Source organism: Synchiropus splendidus, chromosome 11 (assembly GCF_027744825.2).
Source record: "Synchiropus splendidus isolate RoL2022-P1 chromosome 11, RoL_Sspl_1.0, whole genome shotgun sequence".
NCBI classification, from domain to species: Eukaryota; Metazoa; Chordata; class Actinopteri; order Syngnathiformes; family Callionymidae; genus Synchiropus; species Synchiropus splendidus.
Window position 1 is genome coordinate 15,015,505 of NC_071344.1, and position 26,626 is coordinate 15,042,130.

Genomic DNA, 26,626 nt, shown 5'->3' on the forward strand with positions numbered 1-26,626 from the left:
GGAAGCCTATCCTCCTGGAGTCAACTCTTTCCACACAATTACCTTCCCCTCCTGTGTTCACGACTTTCATTGTTTTTACGAGTTGTCTTGTGCGGCTGCCATTTTTGGGAATAACAGCTGACAAAGAGAAGTCTCCGCTGCTCTTGGATCAATCTCGCCAACCACCAGGCTGTGCGAGTCATCGCTGTGAGTTTCTGCTAAGATGCATGGCTCTTGAGCGTACGTCCCTGATGGCTCTCGCAGGAGCTGAAGGTCACATGCAAGAACGATGACACCACTGAACCATCCGAAAAACAGCAGCTAAAGAAAAGGGACACCTTCTTACGGCAGTATTGCACCTCGCTGCTGAACGTCAACAGTCATGTGACAGGATGTGCTGAGCTCCTGTTTTGTGCCGTCCAAGCCACTGGGACCAGTAAAACCATCAGCCCCCCCCCACAATGGTGCGCTCCCATCATCACACCAAGATCTTGGTTGAATGGAAGTAAATCTTGTGGCTCAATGAATGCATGCACTGATCAGTGTAATCGGTGACTACACACACAATATGTGTTCGACAGGCGTCTGTCGATGAATGTAAACAAACCTCACAGCCAACTCCCCCCCGGGAGGGTTGAAGCAGGTCTCTCCTGATGGCGAGGAGAGGGATTACTGTCACTCTGACACAATCTATGGCCTAATCTATCTAAATCCGCTGGCTTTAATCCAAGACCTTAATCTGAGAATCACTTCTGGGTGGGAGGAGATAATGTGACATGTGCTGTGGAAGTGTGTGTCAGCAAGTCTGAGGAGCGGATACCGGAAATGAACAAGTGTCACTTTTCCCCTCGCATTCGACAACAACACGGCAAACAAAAAGGTGAGGGGGGAAAAAGGAGATTAAATAGATTCCCACTCACCGTAAATCCCAGTGGAGATGCACGGGAAAGCCTGCGAAGAAATGGACAGTGGTGACACTCAGTTTGGAATCAGTCGGGCAGCAATTCATCTTAGATATCAAAGAGGTCACACAACACAAACGGCCCGGCGTCGTCCTCTCCTCACTGGTCAAGAAGATGCCTGACCTGAAATGCTTCTCACGTGGGTCTCAGTGAGGAGTGTCTCAGTGAAACATACCTAACACATGACATGCTTGTTGTGAGGGACTATTCTGCGTCGGAGAACTAGGAAAGCATCTCTGGTTTTCAACTGCTCAGCCGCATCTGTCCCCGCAAAAATCACAAACGCGTCAGATGAAAGGTGTTCCTGAGGTGGCCCCAATAGGGAGGGAATTCTTAGCTCTGGATTCAGATCAGAGATTCGGGAAAGGACCCTGTACAGATCACCATGGCTTCCGCCACTCAGAACCTCCTCCTCCAGCGCCACTCGAGCCCATATAAAAGAGCATTAATGTTTATCGAGCCGAGCAGAAGGAAACAGCACTCTTCTTCCAGATTCTGATTCTTTCTGCTCCTCCTGTCATTATTTGCCTTTTGTGTGCTGCTTTCACTGTAGCACCCTGTTCGGATGTAAAGCCTCCCGCTTGATGTGTTTGAAAAAAACCTGGTCTCGCACTCCTCCCTGTCCGCTCTCCTTCCTTCTCTGAGTGGATGAAACGAACCCGACCACGTCTGATTCTGTGCTTTTTTTTTCAATCGCTCATCTGGCCAGAGTTTTTGACACCTCTTCTTTCTGTCCACCAAGCCGGGCCAAAACATCTTCCCCCTCTCTTCCTCTGCTCTCCGTCCACTCACCACCGAGCGTGCTGCGTTTTCAGTCGCCAATTGCAGGCTCTTCTTGTAGCAGGATCTCAGGGCGTTCTGCTGCTGCTCCCCAACACCTGCCTGAGCGATCGGCCCGACGGTGTGGATCACATCTGAGAGAGAGGCAAGCAGATGAAAGCAATCTTACTGGACCTTGGACCACACTCCTGTACGAGAGGAGTGCTATCAATGTCCACAATCCACAAACAACAACAATATTTGTATTCATTTGGTTAACTAAGCCAGTGTCTCTTGTCATCCTCAAGCAAGTACGTCAATCGCAGTTTGTAAGTCACTTGAGGCCGAAACAACATAAACCTCCTCCACCATTTAAGGATTTGTAGTTGAAGAGAAAAGACGTCGACTGTGTGGTGAAAAGGCAGAAATACCTTAGTTCGCAAAAGGAAACCATTTAAGCTACAAGTGACTGCAATAAGTGCCTGCTGTGTTGTTACCTGTTGACTTTTGTAAATAACATCTGCCTATTTTTGTTCAGGAGCGTTTGTGCTGTATGCTGTTGCAACATTAAAATGGTCTTTCGTCCTTCAAAGGCAGAAAACCGCGTGAAACATTGAAGGTGTGAGCCGTTAGACGAAACAAAAATAGGTTACAGTTGGAATCGGCAGGTCAGGCTTTTTAGAAATGCACTTGGTGAACCGCAGTGAAAAGCTGAAAAGTTGAAGTGCCTTTTTTAAAATGCAACCCAAGGACAAACAGTCCAGCAGGGTACCTCAGGGTTAACACAAGAAGGAAATATGGCACGGACCGACGGCAGGATCCCTGCTGTTTAGATTTTTCCAACAGATGATCCCAGAAACAATAAGTTGGCCACACCCACAAAAAAGGTCCCACGCACGAAGCAGTCCTCTTAGGATGAGTGAGCCACCTAAAGAGAATCATCTGAAGGGCTCTCCCCTCTTTCCTCCTCAAACCAATGTTTTTCTTTTTGTAAATGGGACTAATTTGGATGAAATTAATAACGATTGATAATAAATATCTGGTCCAAGAATTATGTTCGGATAAAAATAAAATAAAGATAGAAAAATGCATTTCAAATGTTAATCTATAAATATGAACAACAACAAATATATACCTAAAAATAGAAGATAATAATAGTAAAAGGAAGGAAAATGATGAGATCATGTATATTATAATGAAGAGACAAGATTTAGTCAGAGACCAGACCTGGAGGTGCTGATCCACATCCCTGCCATTGTGCTCTCCTTGACTCCATCAGTGAGTCTCAGAACGTAGTCCATGACAAACAAGAGTGATGACGCACAGCACTGGTGAAGTGCAACATCTGCTGTGTCTCATCCAAGTAAGGTAGTCATCCAGGCTGGGCTGCCATTCAAACCCTCTTGCACAGGCTTGTTTTTATTTCCCTTTCTGACTCCGGCACTATCAACCTTCCGAACGTCCATCCATCAAACTCCTGATGAAATAAAACCCAGTTGGTCCTCGAGAACTTAAATCCAACAGTGAAAGTGTGACACTGTTCTAATGTAAATACATGGCATGTGTTCATGCCACGATTGAATTGAAAGAGGAAGACCCAAAATCCTACAAAGACGGACCACGCCTGGCTCACATTTCCTCCCTTTATTTCAGTTATGTCGAGGACTGAAAGTTTGCAGCTCAGTTCCAAATGAAATCATCACAAAATATCTTGAATTCAAATTAGTTGGAGCTGATTTGAAGAAGAGCAAGTTTCCATCAGCTCGGGGCCTGCGGAGATGAATTTAACTCCCCGCCAGGCCGCAGCCACAGGGAACCTGGAAAATGAACTTCTAAGATGTGTTTTGAACATAGAAGTTTAAAGACTACTTCCCTCGGCGGATGCATCCGTGCTGACTTCCACAGAGCTTCAGCATGAGGAAGAAGAAGATGAACACGTGAGCTGCCCAGTCGAGAAAATGTCATGACCTGTGATGAGGACCATCATGTGTTGTGGTGAACAAAACCTGGCGGACGGTTGTGCCCACTCCCCGGTCACCTTCAACGACAAGTTCTCCGTAAACTGCTGAATCTACTTGTCTCACTTGCAACAGAAGCCTACAGTCTCCAGTAAAGGCTGAAGGGCTGAATGACGATGAAAGAGGCAGCAACTTGGTCAATATCGATTTGATCTCTTGTTGTTTTAGATCATGGATGTATGAAACCGCCGCACACTTGCTCTGTGTAGGTAATAATGTATGGATAATAGGGGTGTAGCAAACTAGCAACCTCTGGAAACGGCACAAACACGATGCAAAAAAAATGGGACATGTGACCTTGAGGTTGTTTTTCTCTGCAAATGAGGAAAGAATGAAAACCAAACTGAAGTCACCAATCTCATGGGTTTGTTTTCAATATTTCTTATACATAAACGCCATGAAAACTCAAAGTCAGACAGACTTAAACAAGTGGCAAAAGATACCGATACATACGTCAATAAGACAATTGATAATTTTGCATAAAATGTCAATACATTTAGACTTCAATGTAAATGAAAAATCGTTTCAAGACAGAATTAAGAAAATTCCACCAGCTTAAAAGCTTTATTTCCTTTGAAAACATGAGATTTCAGATTTACATGAAACATTGTAAAATCAATATTTGAGCATCATATTTGAATATTTTATTAAAATTATAATTTTTTAGGTTCATAAAATTACTGAGAAAATTCCACAAAGACACTGGCAGCGTCATTACAAAACAAAAATGTTTGATACACAGATGTGATTTCACACCGTCTTGTTCCAGGACAGTCACACGCCAGATCACACGCTAGAGTCAGATACCATTGTTCAGGCCCCAAGTAGGATCCAGTGGTTTTGCACTGAGGGAGGAAAAGCCCACAAACGCACAGCGGGAGTGGAGAGTGTGCACCAATACACAAGTCCTGTGTCTTTGATCCTCGATCAGTGTATCATGACCTGGCATGAAGCCCTGCGAGGATGTCGGAGCTGATTCTCTTTAATGATGAGCTCAGCAGTGTGACCAGATTCATTTGTGTCAAAACTGAGAACTCCTGCGGCGAGCGTTGTATTATCAAGAACATTATCCTGCGGGCCACGAAACCAAATCAGCCACTGAGCCCAAGTCGCCGACAGCAGACGACCCCTGACTCGGGCGCCTGAGGAGGAGCTCAAGTCTCACTCAACGCCAGCTACCACACGCGCATGAACTTAGGTCTCCTTCTGTTCATGATGCAACCACAGCTCTTGCTGACCGTGAATCCAAGGACTCCTCAACTGAAGGTGTTGATAGATAACAACTTGAATATCCTCCGGTCACATCACAGTAGCTGACTAGACTCATGAGAAGGTCATCAATAAAGAATACTTGATGTATCAAAGAAAGTTTCCGCATATTTTATCCTGGTTGTTAGTTTCAGGACGCAAACTTTAGACTGTGTTACATTATTTTTGCTTGACTACTCATTCATAACCCATGATGCTAAATCCTCGATTGATGACCCCAGAAATCACTAAAATGCAACATCAATTTGAGCAAAAGCACAATCTGAAGCCACAACAAAGTAGGAAACCCTGCAGTTGTTTCATTACTGAGGTACATTGGGATTTATCAGAGGCTTGGACAAACCCTCCGCAGCACTCCCTTCCAGAGCTTCTCACCTCGACCCCTCAAGGCCTCTCTTCACAACAGCCATCACAGAAAGTGAAACAAATAATAAATCTTGCAAACACAACGGCACAGTGAACCAGTCTGAGCAAGGCGGTTCATTGATGCCATGTCTGCATCAAGAAGAAAAAAAGGACGACTCAAAGTGAACAAGTGAATTCTATTTTTCAACCCAGGAGAATCGGATGCCACTGATACTGGCTCCACACCAACCCACAGTGGAATATTGCCAGAGACCAGGGGTGTCCAAAGTGGGCCGGGCTGCGGCAGGTTTGGGTTCCACGAGGTCAAGCACACACAGTTTAACCAATGAAGTTCCAGCTAAAACAAGGAACACCATACGCATATTCTACTGAGAAGACTCCTGAGACACCTGCCTGGTGGAAGGGTGTCCTCTTCAGCAAAAGCCTGCACAAACAGACGCAGTGACTCTCTGGAACGCAGCCGGTTTTTATGTGACACCATCATCATTAAAAATATCATGACCAATATTCTTGGGATGTTCTGAGACTTGGTCAGTCCACCTGCGTCAGCAGGATGAGGAAGGAGGCGTCCAGCCCCAGGACAACCTGGACGTCCTGAGGCCACCTCAGGGGAGTCGGTCCAGTTCCTCATTTGATAAGCTTAAACTGGTCTTCATCACAATCGCAATTGTTCAACGGGGAACATGCCGATTAAAAGCAGTTGTTACACGCCTGTCTGTCGCCCTTCCTTGGCTGTATGAAGCGGTGAGTATGAAGTCAGAGCAGGACAGCTAAACACGGCATGTGAGCAAGCTGCTGGCACCTCGGGAGCCTCTCAGGCCATTAGGCAGGGAGTTAAACAGCTTGTGGGACTTTTTAAATACGACCTGCTGCTCTCGTTTATCAGCTGGAAATTTCCTTTCAAACAATTCAAGACGCTCCCTTGTCCAATACGCTCTACTCAGCGGATCTGAGGACGTTTGTGACCAGGACCATCTGCGTGAAGGGTATCTGCTGAGCGAAGCCGGACCCAGACGTGGAAACGGAGCTACGGCTGTCAAGAAATGATGGCAGTGTTTGAACAGCCCATTTAAAAGTTTGGAGCGGGAAGAGAAGCATCTGAGGAGGAGCTTGCTCCTAAATGAATAATTACCACTTTCTGAAACGCGTCCCGATCGTGGACCGCGGCTATCGACAACTCCGTGATCTATTCATTTTGCAATATCTGGCTTGTAAGCAAAACAGCCCTGAGGAGTGAAAAGAATCTCTTCTGTACATCGCAGCAGCATCAGGCAGTGGCAGCAACACAGCCACCATGGTGTATTAACCTTTGCTCCCAAAACTATCACGACTGTGCAGTTGTGTTCTGAGAATAATGAGCAGCTATAGATGCGCTGGACGGGTCACGCCAGAGTTCTGGACCACGCAGACGTTCTGATCTCCGCAGGCTTGTGTGGACCGGCCTCATTAATCACATGCCCTCGCTGCAACAAACCATGATGCAATAGCATCTCTATTACAGAGGGTTTTTAAGGCATCATATCAACCAGGCGCAGAATCTGTCTGATCAAGGAAATACAATTCTGTTTGATAATGAAGGGATAGATGGCACTGTCAGTGCTGTTGCATGAGCAAATGAGGTTTGTGGACAATACTCTCCCTCTCATTCAATATTGGTTAGCTAGGACGATGTTTAGCATGTTTCTTACAATTCAAAAGTAGTCAAAGATGGATAAGATCCTTGGAATCTGCCGCCCTTCTAGCCAAAGTAAGAGCCATATAACCTTTGGAATACTACTTAAAGGGAAAGAGCAAACCTAAATGCAAGTGTACGTTGGAGGAAATCCCACTATCAGTGCTGCAACCTCACAGGAAAAACAAAACGAAAACCAAAATAAAATTTTAAAGATTTTCTCTCCCTGTCGAGCCAGTTGTATTGTTTTTTTTTTTTTTTTTAAATCTCACTTTTTCCTAGATCTAGCTAGTGCCTTACGTTGCCACTATTCTGATTTTTGTCTTTTTTTTTTAAACCGCCACAGCTGTAGTTCCTCATGAGCATTTTTACACTTAAGCTTTATTAGTTCACATATCGGCAAATGTTGTGTTTACAAACCAGTATCCATTTTATAGTACCATTTGAGCAGTTTCGTTTTTTGATTTATTTTTGAAGACAACCCTTTTTACCCACTGCCAGTTTTTGCTCTGGGGTCTGCACTTCTTTTTTGTTTTTTAACAAGTTCAATATAGACTTTAGGATACATTATGTAACAAGAATAATGTTAGACCCTTAAATTCAACATCCGCATCTGAAGTTGGTACGTTATCTTAGGTAAGAAGAGACCGGTACCAGCGTTAGGGGTGGACAAAAATAGGAAAGCTCAAGAATGTCTAGCTTGACTGGTCATAATATTGTGGTTGATAAGTGCATGACTGGATAATGGGATGGCATCAGAGAATATTTACAGGTTTCAGTAATATGCAACTCTATCTTCTCATCTGTTCCCATACTCCAGTGCCTGCCAGTATCAAGCCAAACATTCATGGGTCTGTAGAAAATATTTACTCTGGTGTCTCTGAATTGTGTTTCAGCAGACGACGCCCCACTTGTGATCATTTAGAACCTCAACGCCGCTGCAACTTATCAGAAACCATATGTGCGATGCCTCCATGTCCCTTGAAGATCAGAGAGTTTTCGGATAAAAGTGCGAACCACAGTCGTGGTTGAGTGAACTGTGTGTTACAGCGTACCAGAAATGAAAGTCTGAATCATGTGTCAGTCCTTCATCAAACCACTCATTGATGAAGGAGAGTGCAAACCCATGAGAAATCACTTGCTTTCACAGCGAGACAGAACTTCTTCAATCCAACGGGCCTTTATAGATCAACGTTAATATCTGACACGACTCCAGCACATGTGATTAAATGTTGATACCGGATCAAGCCACCCATATCAGAGGAGGAGGAGCAGGAAAGTGGCAAACTGACAGCGGAGCGTTGCTGATACAAACCTTGCTCCGCATCATAGTTCAGAGTTCTTCTCCAATTATCCAGCTGCTTCTAATGATAGAACTGGAATACAGCGCTCCTTTGGTGAGCGTCCTGCTGCGAGCGATAACTGAAGCACTGAGAAGCCATCCGCCTAGAAGAATAGCTTTTGCATTTCATAACGTGGTGCAACCAAGTTGTCTACTTCAGGTTATTAGTCAAGCGCAAATCCTTATTTTCAACCGTTGCTTCTTTGCAAGGTTGCCAAGGAAACGGTTACGTCACACAGCCCAAACATTTCTTTCAATTGATATTCAAATCAGCTCTGACAGAAAAGATTTTCCAAAAAAGAATGAATGGCAATTCTACCCTGAATACGTCCCCCCCCCAAAAAAACAGATCCAGTTTTCATCTGCTCAGAAGAGAGAGACCGGCCCACAAGTGCTGTTCAACATGTGATTTTTTATTTTTTTTAAATCAGCCATGCCAATCGCCTTTGAGACTAAACTGCAGTCACTCACATTTCACACATGGACTTGGTGAAACACGCAGTCATCAATTGAAGTGAAAAACGGGAAGGGATTACTTGAACTAGCAGACTGTGTGAATCCCAATCCTTGAACCTGACAATGAGGACAGTTCAGCCGCATCTTATGACTCTGGTACGACTCATTATTGACACCCTTGATGACTCGTCCCTCCCACTCCACTGGCCTCCGACTACTCAAACACTCATTCACACACTGACTGCTCATTTTACTGCAAAAGCTTTCAGCATATTAGACACTTGTCACATGGTGACAGCAGTTTCATGTCCTCCAACTAAGACATCAGTCCCTTGTCTTGAACAAGACCGTTTCAGCGAACTGTCAGCAGAAATTTAACGGCTTGTAGTATCTTGGTTTGTTGTACCAAAAAGTCACACTGAACAAGGTATATACTGTACACAAAGACACAAAAAACAACTAAGAGAAGCAATAGGTAACATCAAGCAAGGCGGTGTTGTGGCAAACTTCAAGAGAAGCACTTGTACATTTGGAACTAATCTGGATATCAATGATGACTGGAGGTGCAGAGCTGCTCCAACACCTGCTGACCAAAGTGGGCAGAGCCACCCACTGTGATTTACAGTCTGTTGAGCTGTTCTGTCGGTCGCTCCTCTGCTGATCAGCAGGCAGAAATTATGGAGCCATTAATAGAGAAAAAAACATGCTAATAATAGAGTCGTATTACTTCAATTAATGGACACAAAGCTATAGCAAGTCGTTCCTCAAACACTGAACAAAAGCAGAATTGAATGGAAAGTGGACTTGCCATGGTCCTGACATCCTAAACCCAGTGATACAGGTCCAGATGGGACCAAATATGTGGTGAACTGACTGGTTCAGAACTCCATACATTAGCTTTGGTCCAGTGGATTCAAGCGCTTTGCTCTGTGCGATCATTTTAGTTCCACTCTGCCAACGGTGGCCCAGTGAACAAGGTCCACACGCCAATGCTACCAAAGCAGAATGATTTGCTAGTTCCTCATGATGTGTGCAGTCAACACAAACCATTTGTGTGTAGCCTCTCTGCAACCAGTTGTCAATGCTTCTTCTTTCAATGTTTGATTTGGGTTAACTCGTATCTAAAAAATGACTTTGCATGGCAAGAAAGTTAGATTTACTTCCGTCACTCCAGCCACTGGCCGCTGAGTAATTTGGCAGTTGATGGTGGGATCAGTATATCACAAGGTCTTCATCTTTCCACTCCAGGGCCATTCAATATAGGGAGATGACCAATGGACTGAGGCCAAGCCTCTTACTATAAAGGCCATTCCAGGGTTCTGCATTGTCATAATCATAAAAAGTCTCAGCAATATTGTAAAACAAAACGCATTGTACCATTGACTTTTCAGCACCATCGCAGTGGCACGCTATGTAGCATCCAAAAAAAACAACCAAAAAACAAGTCTCACAAGAACATCTTTCAAACCTTAAGATTAAAACACTAGCAGACACATATGACATTAAAAACTGGTTTCAATCAACACAAAATTGGAAAACTATCCGTCCTCAAACAGGAAAAACGGCTTCAGTGTTTAGCAACCAACTGCACCACTGAGTGGCGCAACTTTGTGGTAGTGTTATTTGACCAACTTGGTGAAAATAATCCGCAACCCAATCAATGAGCCAACTGTGAATCTGGTTAAAGTTGAGTTAAAGACTTTATTTTCCTGTCTCCCTGAAAAGCAATTGCACACAAGAGATCAGGGGCTGAGATTTGACCCAGGACCTCTGCAGTACCACTGCCCACGCAGACAAGTTTCAGCAGACAATATGTTTCATTGGTAAAACATTATACGTTTAAAGGCCCATTCAAGCTCATGGTTACGTGTGGATCTGGGTCTGGACGGAGCCTTCTGTCTGCGCTCCATATTCCTGCATGTTTCCACAAAGCTTACGGATACAGAACAGTACCAGTGGAAACCATGGGGGTCAGTGTTGCTGTTACTCCCCGATACGTAGCTCTCAGGAGACAGGACGAAGACATAACAATGGTGGAAACTCTCCGTCCTCCAGTGGCCATATATTTAGCGGCCTCACCGACCACTGCCTCCTGCAATGCTGCCTCCGTTTCCTCTTTTGTGCAAGAGCTACATGGTCAACACAGACTCCACAGTCGCCATGTTGATTTGGGAGTTTGTTGTTGTCATACACTTTTGACCCTGGGCTGCTCCCCCTGGAGCACATATGGGTGAACAGCAACACCAGCGTAAAGAAGACACGGAAGCATGTGATCAGTGGCGGAGAAGTGGTTTGAAACAGAGGGGTTCGGTTTTGGGGAGCAGAAATGGGCCTTAAAATGGTGAGCTGCAGCCCGACCACTGTAACTGGCATGTCAGCTGATCGGGATTTATTTTTTAAAAAACTAAATATTGAACACATGGCACAAAGCCTCCAGGATTTTGGCATTTGACATTTCACGCAGAGCTCCAAAGAAGAGCTTGGATCCGCCTGTAACATGACTCACAGGCAGATCGTGATTCATCAGCCGGTGAGCATCAAAGCAGAGGATGAGCTTCTCTGCAGACTCTAATGCAAACAGAGACGTGTTTGGATGTCATTAGAGCCCGATTCTTGTGATGTGGTGAAGAGCCAGCGTTCCACATCATTTTATGCAAATCAGCCATTGGCGCCGCTGCGGTCATCATCTTCTGATGGGAGATGGTGAGGCAGAGTTGAGGTGAACAAGTGGGTCAGTTGGGAGTTTGTTATTCTCACTGTTGGAGAGAAAAGGCTAGAAAATTTGCTAAGAACTATAAGTCTTTGATAGTCAGCTGGTGATGTTTTATGAATATTATTTTCATAATCGGTGTCTTCGCATGCTCACAGTTAGATGTGAGGACCTCATCTCAAAAAAGAAAGAGAACTTGGCTGCTCAGTTTGTGGAGTGAAATAAAAGTTGGGTTCCATTTGTGCCTGACAGTGACTTTAACGTCTGGATTATTTCGGTACGAGAACAGGATTTAGCTTGTTGGCCCATTGATATATTTCTGTCAGTCAGCTTTCCCTGTAGGAGCATGGACATCCAGGTGAGACTCAAGTGAAGCCGCTGCTGTTCTGCATAGAGAGGAGCCAGATGAGGGGGTTTGGGCACCTGGTAAGGCGGAGGACAAGGCTAACCCTGAAGGCTGTGTGGGCGTCTCACCACGTAACCAGGTCCAGTTACTTTGGAGATACTTCCCCAGTGTGGACCATATGGCTGAGAGTTGGCTGAAGTCACTGCGAGAAGGAGAAGTGGAGAATCCTTGCTGAAACCTCTAACTGGCAGCAGGGTCAATGACGATTGGGAGAATAAATGAGAGAGCCTTGTGGTATGTATCTGGAGATGGAGATAAAATGAGTCGCGGAAGCCTGGTTCCAGAAGAGGACAGGTGTAACTCGGGAAGACAATGGAAGAGGTGATCATCCAATCCATTGAATCTAAAGAACGGAGGTCGACGTCGAGTTCTTAGCTGAAAACTAAGCAGAGTTAAAAATTTCATTTATTTATTTTTTAAAATGCCACTGCTGTTTCAAATCTTCATTCACTTAGACAACATTTTTTGCTTCTCTTTCTGCTGTCTTTACTTATTCTGCAGTTGCCAACACCAATCCGTCCATTCTCGTCTCTCACTCAGTCTCCCGTCCTTCGATGTCACCGTCCAGCGTCTCTCGGCCACCATTACCTCATTCCTGCTCTGCTCCCTTCCATCTCACCCTTTGTCCTCTCTCACATTATAAATATTTGACTTTTATTCACCACTGCAATCCTTACCCTTTCCTCTCGTTCCACCATCACACATTACCCTCAGTCCATCTCCTCCCTCCCTCTCTTCGCCTCTCCCTCTGTCACCTGAGGTAGACACTTCTGTCAGGAGTCGCCCTTATTTACCGCCTCTCTCCGCTCCTGTTTACATTATCGATCGGCAGGGTTGCTTTAGTTCCACCATACATCAACTCCAGCCCTCTTGCGCTCCTCCTCCTCCTCTCCTCCTCACCCAATCTTACAGCTGCTGGCTCACATTATCCTGAAATATAGGCGGAGAAAGGGGGAGCCGTTGGAAAGCTAGCGGAGCATGTTAGGATGTCTGAAGGATTTATGTGTGAGGAGGTGAGCGTGTTGGATGGTGTCTCAGCGCTCTGACAAGATTTTTTTTTTTTTTCAGTTTGCTTCTTTGGAGGAGTGATGATTAGAATAATTCACCCCGCTCATTTTTTCCCTCTATTTCAGTTATGGTAGTCTCGAATTCTTCCACAGACTCAGGTCTTTGAATCTTGTTCAGCGGCACTTAAAAATTCTGTTTATTTAGTTCCTGTCTCTTCAGGTTGGAGTTGTTCTTCAGCAGCATTAGAGAGGCGATAAACAACCGGCTCTTAAACCTGAAAAACTGAGCGGTGAATGGAAATTCTGCTCTCAACTAAAAAGGGAAAGAGATGGTGGGCAAAAAAAGGCCTTTCTGGTTGGAGTTTCTAGCTAGAACATTATGAAAATGTTCAACACCGTCTGTGTAGAATAAACATATACACTTTGTTAATATTGATCAGGTTACGTCTAAATAATAATGGTCAGAGTTTACACCAGTGTTAGCATGGAAACTCAACATATACAGAACGTGAAATGAACATTGTTCATCCATTTAGGAGTAATAATAATTTTACAGGCTTCATTCACCTCCAGATTTAACGTGGTCGAACCCCCTCACAGGATCATGAGATCGATGACGCACCTCCACTACTCACTACTTTCTATACGCAGGATCGGCAGGATATATTGAATACAGTGAAACAAATGATGGGTGTCCATGGCTCCATGTTTATAGATTTGCGTTCTAATTCCTACACAGAAACACAAAACGGTCTTATCTGTGGCAACTCATGTCGAGCAACAGAAAGCTATTAAAAACCTGACAAGCCTTTGTTTTGCACTTCAGCATCAAGCGGGGAAACTATTATAGCAATAAATAATGAACAATTCACTTGGTCCTGCTGTCAAAATATGCACTTTCTTTTTCTCCTGTCAATGCAATATGTCTGCAGCCCTGTAACTAATGAACAGACTCTTCAAGTCTCTTCGGATGAAAGCGTCTGGTAAACGAAAAGCAATATCAATATTTACCTCCATGAAGACGGCCCCATCTGTTTTAAATACCAAGTTTTTAATTAAGTATGTCATTCGAAGTTTCGCTGACAGATTTTGCGCACACCCAGGCAGAACAGCCCACAAACAGCAGGACTGGAGATTGCTGTGATTTAATAGAAACATGTTGAAATACGCTCCTGAGCTACTCTGCACGTAATCCTCACTGTGAGGGGTGTACTTTCTAGAATTAAAGGGACACCAGGGACGGGTGACTGCATTTACAAAGGGAGCATGCTAAATACCTCTGGGGCTGTAAAAACAATTCCATTACGAAGGGGTTACATACAGGAGTTGCTTTCTGTGGCTGTGATATTCATACAAAGAAATTTGAAAATAATAAACAGGAGTATCACCTTGAAGGAAGGCATTTGGGGCTGTATGATCTCATTACACCAAATTGAATTATTACGCATTATTAAGGCTCATAAATACATATAATCTAAATGTCTTTTTTATATCAGTGGCACATACCTGAATTGAGCTGTAAAAATATTTAAAAAGGTATCCACAGAGGGAGAGCGGGAGGACTTCTTGTGTTGAACAACCTAAAGGATACAGAGGATGCCTGATGCACTGAGGAAAAGTATACTGGTGCAGAAGGAAGGAGACGGTCACAACCGTTGGGATGAACTTGTTTGTGTAGTCACACCATGAAGACGTCGGGCAGAGTTGTTGAGGTCAGGCTAAGAGGAGCGGTCACCCTCAGAGAGCAGCAGCGCTGTGTGCTTTCATGCCGAGAAAGAGTGAGACAGATTTGTTGTTTGCCTTGAGGATAGAGAAGTAAGGAGAAAGTCTGAAAGGAGAAGCATGGTGGCTTTTTGATACTTCCTCCAGGGGAAGCATGATACTGTGCGACAATGTCAGGTGCATCAGAGACGTACGTGAGGGTTGTGTGTGATGTATGAGGCCTGTAGTGACGCCTGCTGCAGGAGGGGCCAATGGATTCATGGGGAGAAGATATTGCACAATTGGTGCCCACTGCATTCCAAGATTCAAATGGAATGGAGATGGGGGCATGAGATATCCTAACACAGAAACACTAGATGGCGCTCTTGGTTCAGAAATGATTAGATGTGAGGCTTCATTGAATTAGTTGTTCAAGTCTTTTTACCTTTTACAGCAGGTAGTGCCATCTGGTGGCCCCTGAAAATCAGGTGCTGTGTCATGAAACCTAGCGATGGGCGGACGAGGCTTCATGAAACAGTGGTCTAATTTTCAGAAGCCACAAGATGGCGCACTTGGTTTACACTTACATGTGGTTTCATTGAATTAGTTGTTCAAACATTATACAGCAAACTGCGCCGCCGGGTGGCCCCTGATAGTCGGACAATGTGTCATGAAACCTTATCTACCCACCACTTGTCCATACAAACATAAATAGGAAACAATAAACAGCAGTGTTTTCAACATGCTAATGCCTTGTCCTCACTCACAGGCGCATTAGCAGCCACATATTCACTGGTAAAATCGAATAAAGGCTGCTAAATAGACTGTAATCGGATTCACTTCCTAACATGCCGCCCTGAATCAGAACTTCCTAAGAGCACGTGGACCGATTCAATTCCATCCTGTCATCGTTTTTCCTTACTGGCACATTGGTTTATTTCCTGGAGCGTTTTTCAGTGGCTGCTCTGCTGGCTGATTAATGATCAGGAGACAGAAGTGACCAGTTGGCTGCTGAGAAACTGCACACCAGAACAAGCAGTTTCATGCCATCTACAGGACCAAGTGTGGAGTTTATAGCCTGCTGCAGAGACGCACAGTCATCTGCGACATTTAGCTACTTTTATCACAGAACTGTGATGCACACAGCGCGCGGGCTTTCCACGAACAGTAAGCGTTTTGGTTCTTCTTCTGTTGGTTCTTCTTCTGTAACAGTGTGTTCATGTATAGGAGAAAGTATTCTTGGCTGCTCAGGGAGTGCACACTGACATTTCTGCAGCCAACAAAACTGGGCAAATTTGTAGTGGAACTGGCGCAGACAGGGAAACAGGACGGTGTCCTAGTTTAGTGAGTCAGGCTCTCCTTTACATCTCATGGCCAACTGCATGTGTACAGTTACCTGGGGATCACAAGGCTGCCTCAGCGTGATAGTTTGGGCTCTGTCCTCCAGGGTAACCTTGAAATGTGGATGGTACTTTGTCACATACAACCTACGCCTACAGTCCTGCTGCACAATCACCTTTCATAAAAGTGCACACCAGAGAAGGCAGGCTATGAAAAAAGAAACATTCTCAGGTGTAGCACACATACAGACATTTGAGTCGCAGGGTGACACAGAAGTCAGCCGTGAAGATATATTAGGCATTGTAGCTGAACCAAATATGTCTGCATCTCCACCATTTCGGATTGGGATGTGCCGACTGTAAATCTGTCGTTGTACCATGATATTATACTGGGTATATGTACTGCCTATTGTGAGCATCAGTTAGACAGTTAGACAACAGAAACACGTTCCACCATTTGGCTTAGCCTTTAGCCGAAGGTTTTTCTTTTTCTTTGATGCAGTCTGTGACATCATTGCCGCGCTCTAGTGAAAACAAACGGAAGGATGAAGCCAACAACAAATCTTTCCGACTGACTGCCAAAGCACCTGCAGCAGTGTTACTGTTTCATAGAAGTGCACTGTTGTTTGTAATGTACAGCAACTTAACCTGACTCAAGTAGAGGCTGAAGAGGTTCACTTGTTGTCCACTCAATCTCTGGTGTTGCTCATGCTTTTATCGCATAAAATGTGATCATATTTGCCCTTAATTGTTGGCTGGTTTGCATTACAAATCAATGTACACTCCAAGAAATCTAGGAGCCTTAACATGCGCTAGCACTATCCAGCTAATTATTTCACAGTTACGCAGCTAGGTATTTATGGCTTAGAAGCCACTGAATACACTTCAAGTCACCGAATTGTCTTGATAAGGGATGCGGCGGTCACCGATCATTTCAGCGTGATCTGTGAATGTCGATCACTACGTGTCACCGCACCACTGGTCAGGTGCGACAGCCGCGCTCTGATGAACCCGAGCTGGTGGTGATGTGTCCGCTCCTCCCTACTGGCTACTCACTCCGTAGCATCATGTCTGCTGTGGAGCTTCATTCAATCTGTCATGTAGAGTTAGCATCCTGCAGCACATGCACTGGAAAATGCTGCGCAGGGAAGCACCTTCAAATGAAACACGCCATTTAAAGCTCGGACGGAGGACAGAGAGTTTTTGGGCTCATGAAAGTGAGAGTGCTGGTTCCTCATCAGTAGGCTGTTTGCGCAGCTGACGCTTAGCAACACCCACCAATCCCAACTTTGATAATGACACTGGTCGACTCTGAGTCTTTGGATCCCAGTTTATTTTATTAGATCCTCATAGGTTCTCTGACGCGGTCATCTGCCTTGGGTCACATCAACACATGCAGGTCTCCCCCTGCACTGGTGAAAATAGTTGGATATTGGATTGTTGGTGGCGTCCTCTTCCGTGTCCCCATTAGGGTTCACTGATCGCGGACACACTCTCACAGACAGCGCTAATGCTACAGCCCGCCATCAGTTAGGGACCATCAACAAATTCTAAAGCGGGAATAGATCGAGGATAGAACATGACTAAATGATCATTTATTCAGATTATTTCTAATATTTTTTCAATAGCATCTAGGAAATGTGTCCTGACTGGTCCATAGTTAAAGTCAACGGTAAAGTGACATGAGATACAGCAGACAGACGGCTCAATAAGTTTCATCATAAAAACAGTCAAGAGAGACCGAAATGACAACATGTATCATGATAACTTTTGTTGTCCATACCGCCCAACCCTTAGTGGCCATAAAAGCCATAACTTACATCCAAGACAGCAGAAGATAGAAGTGCCAAGCAGATAGTCCCTTGTATCTTTTCTGTCCTTCCCGGCGTTTCACACGCGTCATTTTTCTCTAATTACTGCTTTAGTTGACTTCCTGAGTTGTTTTTCTGTCTCTGACTCGGATGACTAATGAGAGAGAGAGAAGAAAGGTTTATTTTCCCACAGAGCAAAAACAGCTTCACACCATCAACACATCTGCAGCTCTGCACAAATGTATTTTCGATCTGAAACACGTCTTGCTGCCGTAACATGTGGGGTTGCGAGCAGCAGCTGACCACCAGTGTGCAGTGCTGGTCACCATGAAGAAGCAGCCTGATCTGCTGAGTGCACTGAGGCTCGCGTGCACTTCTGCAAGCCCAGTTGATGACATGTAACAGAGAGAGGAATCACTCACAGCATGCATTTGCTGTCGAAGTCATCTGTTCCCACAAGCTGAAATTGAAAGTGTTATCTTGAAATTTGTTCCTAGAAATCGACAAATCAAGATGAATGGGCTGCTGGAGTTGAAGTGGGACCAAATACAGGCAATAAATACTGTCTTCCGAGTGAAATGACTTTTTTCTTGATAGATTTTCTTGGAAAAAAAGAACAGTTTAGCTCAGTGAGGACGAGTATTGAGACTGAGACAGTGATGCAGATTTCTGCCATGTATTTCTTAAAGCTCACTGACTGTTAGTTAACTATGTTAGATGCACAGGGATAAATCACTGCTGCCAGTCATGAAATAAATCCTAACAACCCAGTGGGACGGACAGAGAGACTTCTGTAGTGCAGTCATTAATTGCAGCCTACCTATATTCCACCTTAACAAGGACGACATGCGAAGCAGAGAATCAATGTTTTGTGTCCATGCAGCAAAGACCTGCTGCTGCTAGTTTACCTCTTTGTTTTCTTCACCTTTGGATCATAAGTAAATACAATGGTACAATGGCTACCATTGGCTACGAAGAAGAGATGTAGGTGATATCAATGCTCACATTACTAAAAATAAAGGATCAGGTTTGCGGGAAGTGTTTCACCACAATACGTGTTCGCCATTTGAAAACCTATTTATCCCCTGAGATTTTTGTGCTTCAGTACACAGGCTTCCACTCCAGGTATCCACTTCCTTGTTTATTCAAGATCCGGACACAAGGAGGAGATGGAAAAACATCCAGTTCAATCTCATCTCAAACATTCCCTTCACCCTACAACAGATTAGGTTCTTAGGACAACGTTGCATTGGCTCTCTGACAAGTCCAGGGTCTTTGGGTCACACCTGTTAGGTCAAGGGAGACGCCAGAGAAACGGGATTAGGTTTCTCATGATTAAAAAATTCTGAAATAAATTCAATATTTTGAATAAACTATACTGGTTTTAAAGCACAGAATGTTCTTGGCTCAACTTTTCCATCATACGAACCCCCAGGAGGACTCAATCATGTGGTTAGAACCAAAATACACAGCATCAGTTTTTGCAACCCAATGGGAAACGCAGCGGGTGACAGAGAGTGTCAATCATTTTTAAAGAATATATACATGTTTTAGTAATTATATTTATTATATATATTATATATAATATTATATATATATGGTCCTCTTACTTTTATCCTTTGAAGTGTTTATATTTGTCTGAATTTGCTTCCTCACTTTTGATTTAATTTGGGTTTTGGTCAATGTCAGATGTAGAAAAACAAGCTTCAAAGCTGCCTGTGAACACCAAGTTGCGTGTTTATGAATGGAAGCAAATGAACAAACAGTTAAAGACCCAAAGAGTCCTCAGTTTTTGATGCACGTCTCTTCACCGAGTCCTCTTTTCATGGCCGAAAATAAATGATGAACAGCTTGACTCAAGACTGTCTGTGTTGCACCCACAAGCTGAGTAACATGCAGCCACGACTCAGACTGCGTTGACCCAACTCCAGAGGCGCCGCAGAGCATGACATCACCTCAGAGCGCCGGGCGAGCGCTCCCTGACGTCCTCTGACCTAGGTGCTTCCACATCATGAGGTTTTTAACTGCCTGCATTCAGGATGCTCAAGCTTGGGAGGGAGTATATTCTCTCCCGACTGCCTCCTGAATGCTGCCTCTGATCCACTGTCGCACTTACATTGATGCCCCTGCAGCGAGGACGGCCTGTTAATCATGCAATAATGTGCAGGCAGCACTTTAATTTCAGCAACATTAATTTCCACACTGGACTGGGAAACATATGTTTACCGGATGTATTTATAGCTTTGTCATGCTTACACAGTTTGTAATTGCTTATTGGAAACCATCGCGTAACACTTCTGCTCCAGCACTGAGTAGCAGGAACTGGCAAGGGTTGGTCGAACAGCACAGAGACTATGGGAACAAAAGTCATGCTTTACACTGCGATACCAATCACCTGCATACTTGCTCGGATCAAGTGAGGCAACTCTTGTGTTGATTGTAGAAACTTGAACCCAAATGTTTTGACTTATTGATGTATCGATTCATGGCTAAAAGCCATCCAGCCAAACAGCAGATAGCAAGGTGCGAGTGCATGCGTGGCCTCTATTCACTCCCTACGACGGCCGCCTCATGGACCTTATAGAGCCTGTCGCTTGGTGAAACACACCACTGCTTTTTCTTAATCTGCCATTTCATTTTTTTCCCTTGTCTATTGTCGTCACACCTCAAGCGTCCCATCCTCACTCCCTCCATTTATCCATCTCCTCCCCTGTGGCCTCCCACTATTCATACCTGGAAGGCCACGAATTGTGGTCCCATCTTTCTGTCCTGAATGGCCACCCCAGCCTCTCTCCCTCCTCTCATACTTCCATCTGTTCCTCTTTTCTTTGGCTGCTTTTAAATCAAGAGGCAGCTAAAAGACTCGCAGGTCCTTTGAGGGATCTGCCAAAGTCCGTGTTCAGCCATGTGGATACAGCTCCCATCCAGAGCCGGGCGTGGGCACAAAGAGAAGGCTCTACTTTTCTCTTTGGCCCTTTGGCTTTTCCTTTCCTTTCCACGATTGTCCACGAGAGGCAGAGTGGTTGTTTATCTCAATGGAAAGACAAGAGTAGGCTGAAATGAAGCCACAGCATCATGAGCCAAGCAGCTGCTCCCAAACTCAAAGGGGAATCTTTTGACCTCAGAGCTGCTGCAATCACCAAAATCATCATCTGGCTCCTTCTCGAAGGGCTTTAACACCTGGGATGATCACACCTCCGACTCAGAAGCAGGGAGAAGTAAAGATGTTGACAATCTTGACAAAAAAAAAACCCTCCCCAGTTACAGAGGTCTAACTGTTTGAGTGCTTTGCTCTTTAGCCCTGAGTCTTGTCAAGTCCCTTGGTGGTGGAGGAGAGAGTGCTGATGTGAGGAACACAGTGAGGAGGTGAGACGGAGGAAAAAAGACCTGCCTGCTAAATACATGAGCGAAAGAAGCGGAAGAAATGCAGAACTGAGAGGTGTGAGAAGCCTGAAGGCGAGGAGGAGACAGACTGACGAAATTCTCGTCAGAGTCGAAGGGTAAATAGCGACAAGGTGACAAGTGAAGGGATGGAAGTGTGGAAGGGAAGGAAGAGGAGGGGATTGGGGGAGAGAAGTGAGAATTTTAATTAGCGTTAATTGGCCACCAAGGGACCAGAAACTAGGAGAAGAAAGTCACGGCAGAAGGGAGCAAAAGAGGCCTCTTTTCCCACAGAGTGATAGCGCTCCTTTTGTAGCTCTTCTTTGCTTCCAAACTATATTTTTTCCACTCATTCATCAGCCCGTCTGTTTGAGTAGATTCCCATGTTTTGAAGAAGGAAATGTAGAAATGAAACCGAAACTGTTCTTTATCTAGCCACACGCAAAGTTGCAGTGCAAGATCAACCTCAAAACATCCCCCTTGTATGTCATCATAATGCGGAGGGAGTAAGACCCATCCGGGACCTTCCTCCATCCAAGTGTATTGGTACACAAGTGAGCTCTGTGGCCGTCGTCCAGGCAACACCTCTGTCTCCCTTGTTGGACAACGACCAAACACAGCACCACAACGCCACAAAAACATATTCCTCCAGACCGTTCCACTCCATGCCTTTTTCAGTCCATCATTTTCCCGCGCGTTGACAGGAGGCTGATGAAACCGCAGTTTGGCTGGCTGTCCTGCCAATGTGCGCACAGGCAGTTTGAAATTTTCCAGTTGTCATTTGTCAAGTTCACAAAATTGCATGTGACTCTTGCTAAAGAGCAGCAGCAGAGTGCTTCGCGCCCCTGCTGTTGCTAGGTTACGGCTCTGAAATGCTGCTGGCCGTGTAGTTACGGGATTTTCAGCTGAAATTCGGAAACCCGCCACTCTGGCACATTTGAATTTTCACATCTGCCGTGCGGTCAATACAGATCAGCCTCAAAGCGCGGACTTGGATCACGGAGCTGTCCCTTTCCTACGTCTCAGCAACACTCTGTCGTCATCAAGCGGCTTTGTTATCTGAGCTTTGTGTTCCCTCATCACCGCCGTCGCGCCTCTCTTGGCCCCTCCTCCCGCAGGGGAATAATCAAACCCTGTTGTGAGTGTTTAAACACTGAAGCAGAGACACGTTGAATTATCCTTGAGCTTCAAGACTCGGCCTCGCTGCCACATGCTGCGTGAAGACCACACACACATTCGCACCAGGCTCACAATCGCACACTCTGACTGGAGCACACACACACATGGGAAGACATCTCGGTGAGCTTGTCACTCACACCGATCTGCAGCTGACAGGCAGTTACTGCAGGCAGTGATCAAACCTGACAGGCAACTGTAAACCAAAACATAGTGAACTGGGTGAAACAGACATCACTGGAGCACTGCATACTTGCCGGAACATACCGTATGTAGCAGCAGTCTAAGTGCGACAGCCATTAAAACGCCTCGATAAGTGGATGCAAGAAGCCATGCAGACAGTATATATATATATATATATATATATAGGGGTGGGATTCGATTAATGATATAAGAATATTTGCCAGAAGCAGCCACATTTTTCAATTTGAATGAATTTGGTATATTAGTGAATCACATGATGGACTCATACATACATTTAAAAAACAAAATATTGTTTATTTTGCATCATTTTGACAATAGCACAATAAATCACGATGGTGACTACATTCAAGTTTTTATATCACCTTATTTCAACTAAAGCTCTTTTAATGTCTTGAAAATATTTGTATAAGAATTTCAAGTCCATTCAGAGTAGTGGAAACCCTATATATATATATATATATATATATATATATATATATATATATATATATATATATATATATATATATATATATATATATATGCAACGCCATCGTCTTGCTTGACACACAGAGAACACTAGGAGCTGCTGTGCCAGGGAGGCTTGAGGTCCTCGCTCACACTTCTGCAGGAATGCTGAAGAAAAATGTGTTTTGGATCCAAAAGAGAGCAGCAACCTTGTCCAAAACCAGCGGCGAGCCAGAGAGGATACATGACTGAAAGAATGTTGGCTTGTGGACTTGAAGTAAGAAGGGAGCAAGTTTGATTGAGTGAGACTATCAAAACGGCTCTTGGCCATGTTGACGCATCTGGAATTTAGCTACACAGTGTTACAAACTTCAGACAAAAAATGTAAGACAACGATTCTACATATAGAGAAGCACCCATCCACTTGTTTCCACCTGAACGTGGATATCAGCCAATAGCGTGATGACTCTGGTCCGACACCAAAGCTCAGGTTACTTTATTGTTTTCATTGTTTTTGGTGATTGTGTACCAGAAAAAGCAGCTTGAGGTCGGTACAATATCAGAAAAGGAAAAAATCCTGAAAACAAGGAAGGTTCTACATTGTTGCTTAACATTTATGGTGCTTAACTTGATCAGCAAAATGACATACATCGCTCTTTTAGCAATAATACATGAAGTATTTACAACATAATATACAAGCATATATCTGAAATAAACATTCTTAAAGTGGGTGACATCTGCTGTCCAACAGCAGTCATGTGACTGATTTAATGCCACAATACCTCACACGACTGCTTGACTCTCTTGCAGGCACTGAATACTGTCCTCCTCCGTATAGAGTACTACTGTACTAAACACTTCACTGAGTTCCAACTGACTCACAAATACCGTAAATGAAGTAATGCCACGCAGCGGACGTGTTTGTAGAGCAGGTTTTAGTTCCCGCTGCGAACTGCTCTTTCGCTAAACAGAGGCGTTTCTCACTGAGACATTGAGGAAATCCGTCCACAGAGCAGGTGAAGCTCATGAAGCTCAGCCTGGGCTCAAGGATCGACACTTTCTGATCCATCCAAACCTGAAAGCCCACACCAATACTGGAAACACATAGAAGCCACGTTGGAGCGGAAAAACAAAACAACACAGAATAGTTCCATATCTATCCAAGCAACTGTTTTCAACGCTGATGAGAAATGCATCTTCAGTGAAAGAGAACCATCTGGCAGGTCTTTCATCTGAAGCAGCATCTATCACGACACACAAGTGTTGTTACATGCCTCTTTTTCTTCTCCATTAACCCGCAGCAACTTTGGCATGAAGCCACCTTTGTTGTCAGTCGACTCGGTCCATATTTCTACTTTCAACTCCATCAGTGCTCCAGCTGAAACCTTCCCATCTTTTCATCTCACTTCCATATTGACACAGTGACAACAGTCGACTTAATATTCCAAGAGCGACTAGCACTTGATTGAGTTGCCTCTTAGTGTCATCTGGGTGTTTGCATCACCGCGCCTGGCAATAATCTGCATCCGATCTTGACAAAAACTTCGACACCTGAAATACACCGCGAGGCGACTAATACCGCGTGTTGTGACACTTCATGCATCATATTAATCAGCCCATTTAGGATGATTTCCTAACTGTGCGGCAACCTCCGCTGTTGGAATAAGGCAGCCACTATATCTATCAGAGGCTCTTAGACTGTCTGGCAGGCACTTCAGGTGTGGAATACTGATGCTTTCACTCCAGCATTTCGCATTGTATCAGGACAAAGTCACAAGGCGGTGTCAGAACCTGTTTGTCCCCTGATCTGTTTAACAAATATTAGTTATTCATCGACATAATTGTCAGTGAAGATTGACCTTCACATGACAGGAGGATAGACGCCGCTCATTTTCACATTTGTTTTCACTTGTGAGAGTGATCGTTGCATGACAAACCTTCCGCCGGCCGTACCAGTACAGGCAGTTACTCACTGTAATTGGCTTTTATTGATTTATAGATTCGGTCATAATGTTGGTGGGTTGTCAACCTGGTGAGCCGCCTCTTATCACACAGAACAACAGATAAAAAGAAGCCAGTATTGTGTGTCGACTGCTTGAGCAGGCTCTTTGAAAGAGGTTTGCACCAAGGTTTAGACCAAGGCTCAGGCATTGGCACCGGCCTGTCTAGTTATTTTTTTTCTTTTGCACACAATTTCAGCCATGAAAACCCAAACCTGAATGAGGAGGATTGAAAGTGCAAATACACATATAAAAAAAATGCTCCATTTCATTTTTGTTGAAGATTCAGATGTTTGTTTATTCAAATGGCGTGTTTTTATTGGTTCCTCTGCAGCTGCTTATACTTGTAGAAATAAAGAGAAGAAATATTCATTCACTGTCAGGCGATTCCTGCCTTTTGGCAAATGAGTCCAACTTGAGAACTGCAGGCTAAATTTGGATTGCCAAGTCAAGATTAACCACAATTGACCATACACTGCTGGCTTTGAGGTCTGGAGAGGAGTGTCTCAAAATCCCTTACTTTTTACGACTTTGAAGACCAGTGCCAGTCAAATGACACTGTGTTTCGGGACCAAGGGGGAAAAAAGAGAGTCTCCTATGCTGCTGTATGGCAGGGAAATCAGAGGGCTGGTTAGAAACCCCTGCTTAAAAGTAGTCTGACACAAAAACATTGCCATAAACACACGGCACAAGCACTCGGCTCAATCAGCAGCAAAAAACTGTTTATGACAAACACATACACTGTGATCAAAGTAACATGCAACATGTAAAAAAGAAAAACCCAAAACAAATGTATATTCAAACGGAAACCTTTTTCTCTCTTGCAATGACAAATCCAAACCCAGTACATAATGAATAATTTCCATTTGCTTTTAATAAATACATCCGATTTTTTGTCTCTAATAAGCTTCACTGATGCACTACACAAATGGATTAGTTATTTCAAAGAGTAAAATGAGTTAGTGTAATTACCACTCCTCTTTGTGTACATTTGCAATAATGAGGGAAAATATCATGACACAGATCAGCCATAACATTATGACCATCTGCCCAATCGTGTGCCGATTGCAACAAAACAGATGGAGGCATGACAGGTTCAACTAGCAAGACGTTTAAAGCTGTTCTCGTTGACTCATTGCCCCGTTTGGCGACAAAATATGCAGGTTCTGTTTTAAGGAATGTATGGATCTGCCAGACTCCCGCAACATCACCGTCGCACTTTCCCACACAGTCGCGCTTGAAAACCATCCAAAGCAAACACAATCCAAACGGGCTCGCAGTCGCTACTCACACTTTGCGGGGAGAGCGTAGCCCCCGGTGATTTTTGCCTGCCCCGTCTCACAGCCGTGTAGCGTGGCACACTCCTTCTTCAACAGTGGACCTGCAGCACGGTGAATGGCTCCATCCACTGAAGGGATAAAACAGAGGATTTAGAGTTGGCCCACTTAGCGCAGAGTTAAGGCATGAATGTCGTTTGAAGTCAGGCAGATGTGTTTCACAGTGTAATCAGTTTAAGAAGGCTTTGTACTGTTTGGACCAGGATCATGTCAGAATTACAGTCCAATCGCGTGTACACCACAAGCCCAAAGTCCCACCGAATTCTCCTTCGCCGCTAACACT

The 26,626-nt window shown here is 44.4% G+C and overlaps 1 protein-coding gene across 2 annotated transcripts in view; it reads right to left on the minus strand.

The window, feature by feature from the left end:
* The window catches only part of macrod1 (mono-ADP ribosylhydrolase 1), a 121,027-nt gene that overhangs the window by 6,620 nt on the left and 87,781 nt on the right, over positions 1 to 26,626 (minus strand). For both annotated transcript variants that reach the window (XM_053879833.1, XM_053879832.1), the window contains exons 5-7: positions 26,298 to 26,414; positions 1,734 to 1,855; positions 900 to 930 (exon numbers count right to left, since the gene is read on the minus strand). In XM_053879833.1, coding sequence (XP_053735808.1) covers positions 900 to 930; positions 1,734 to 1,855; positions 26,298 to 26,414 — 270 coding nt within the window. The remainder of the gene's footprint in view (positions 1 to 899; positions 931 to 1,733; positions 1,856 to 26,297; positions 26,415 to 26,626) is intronic.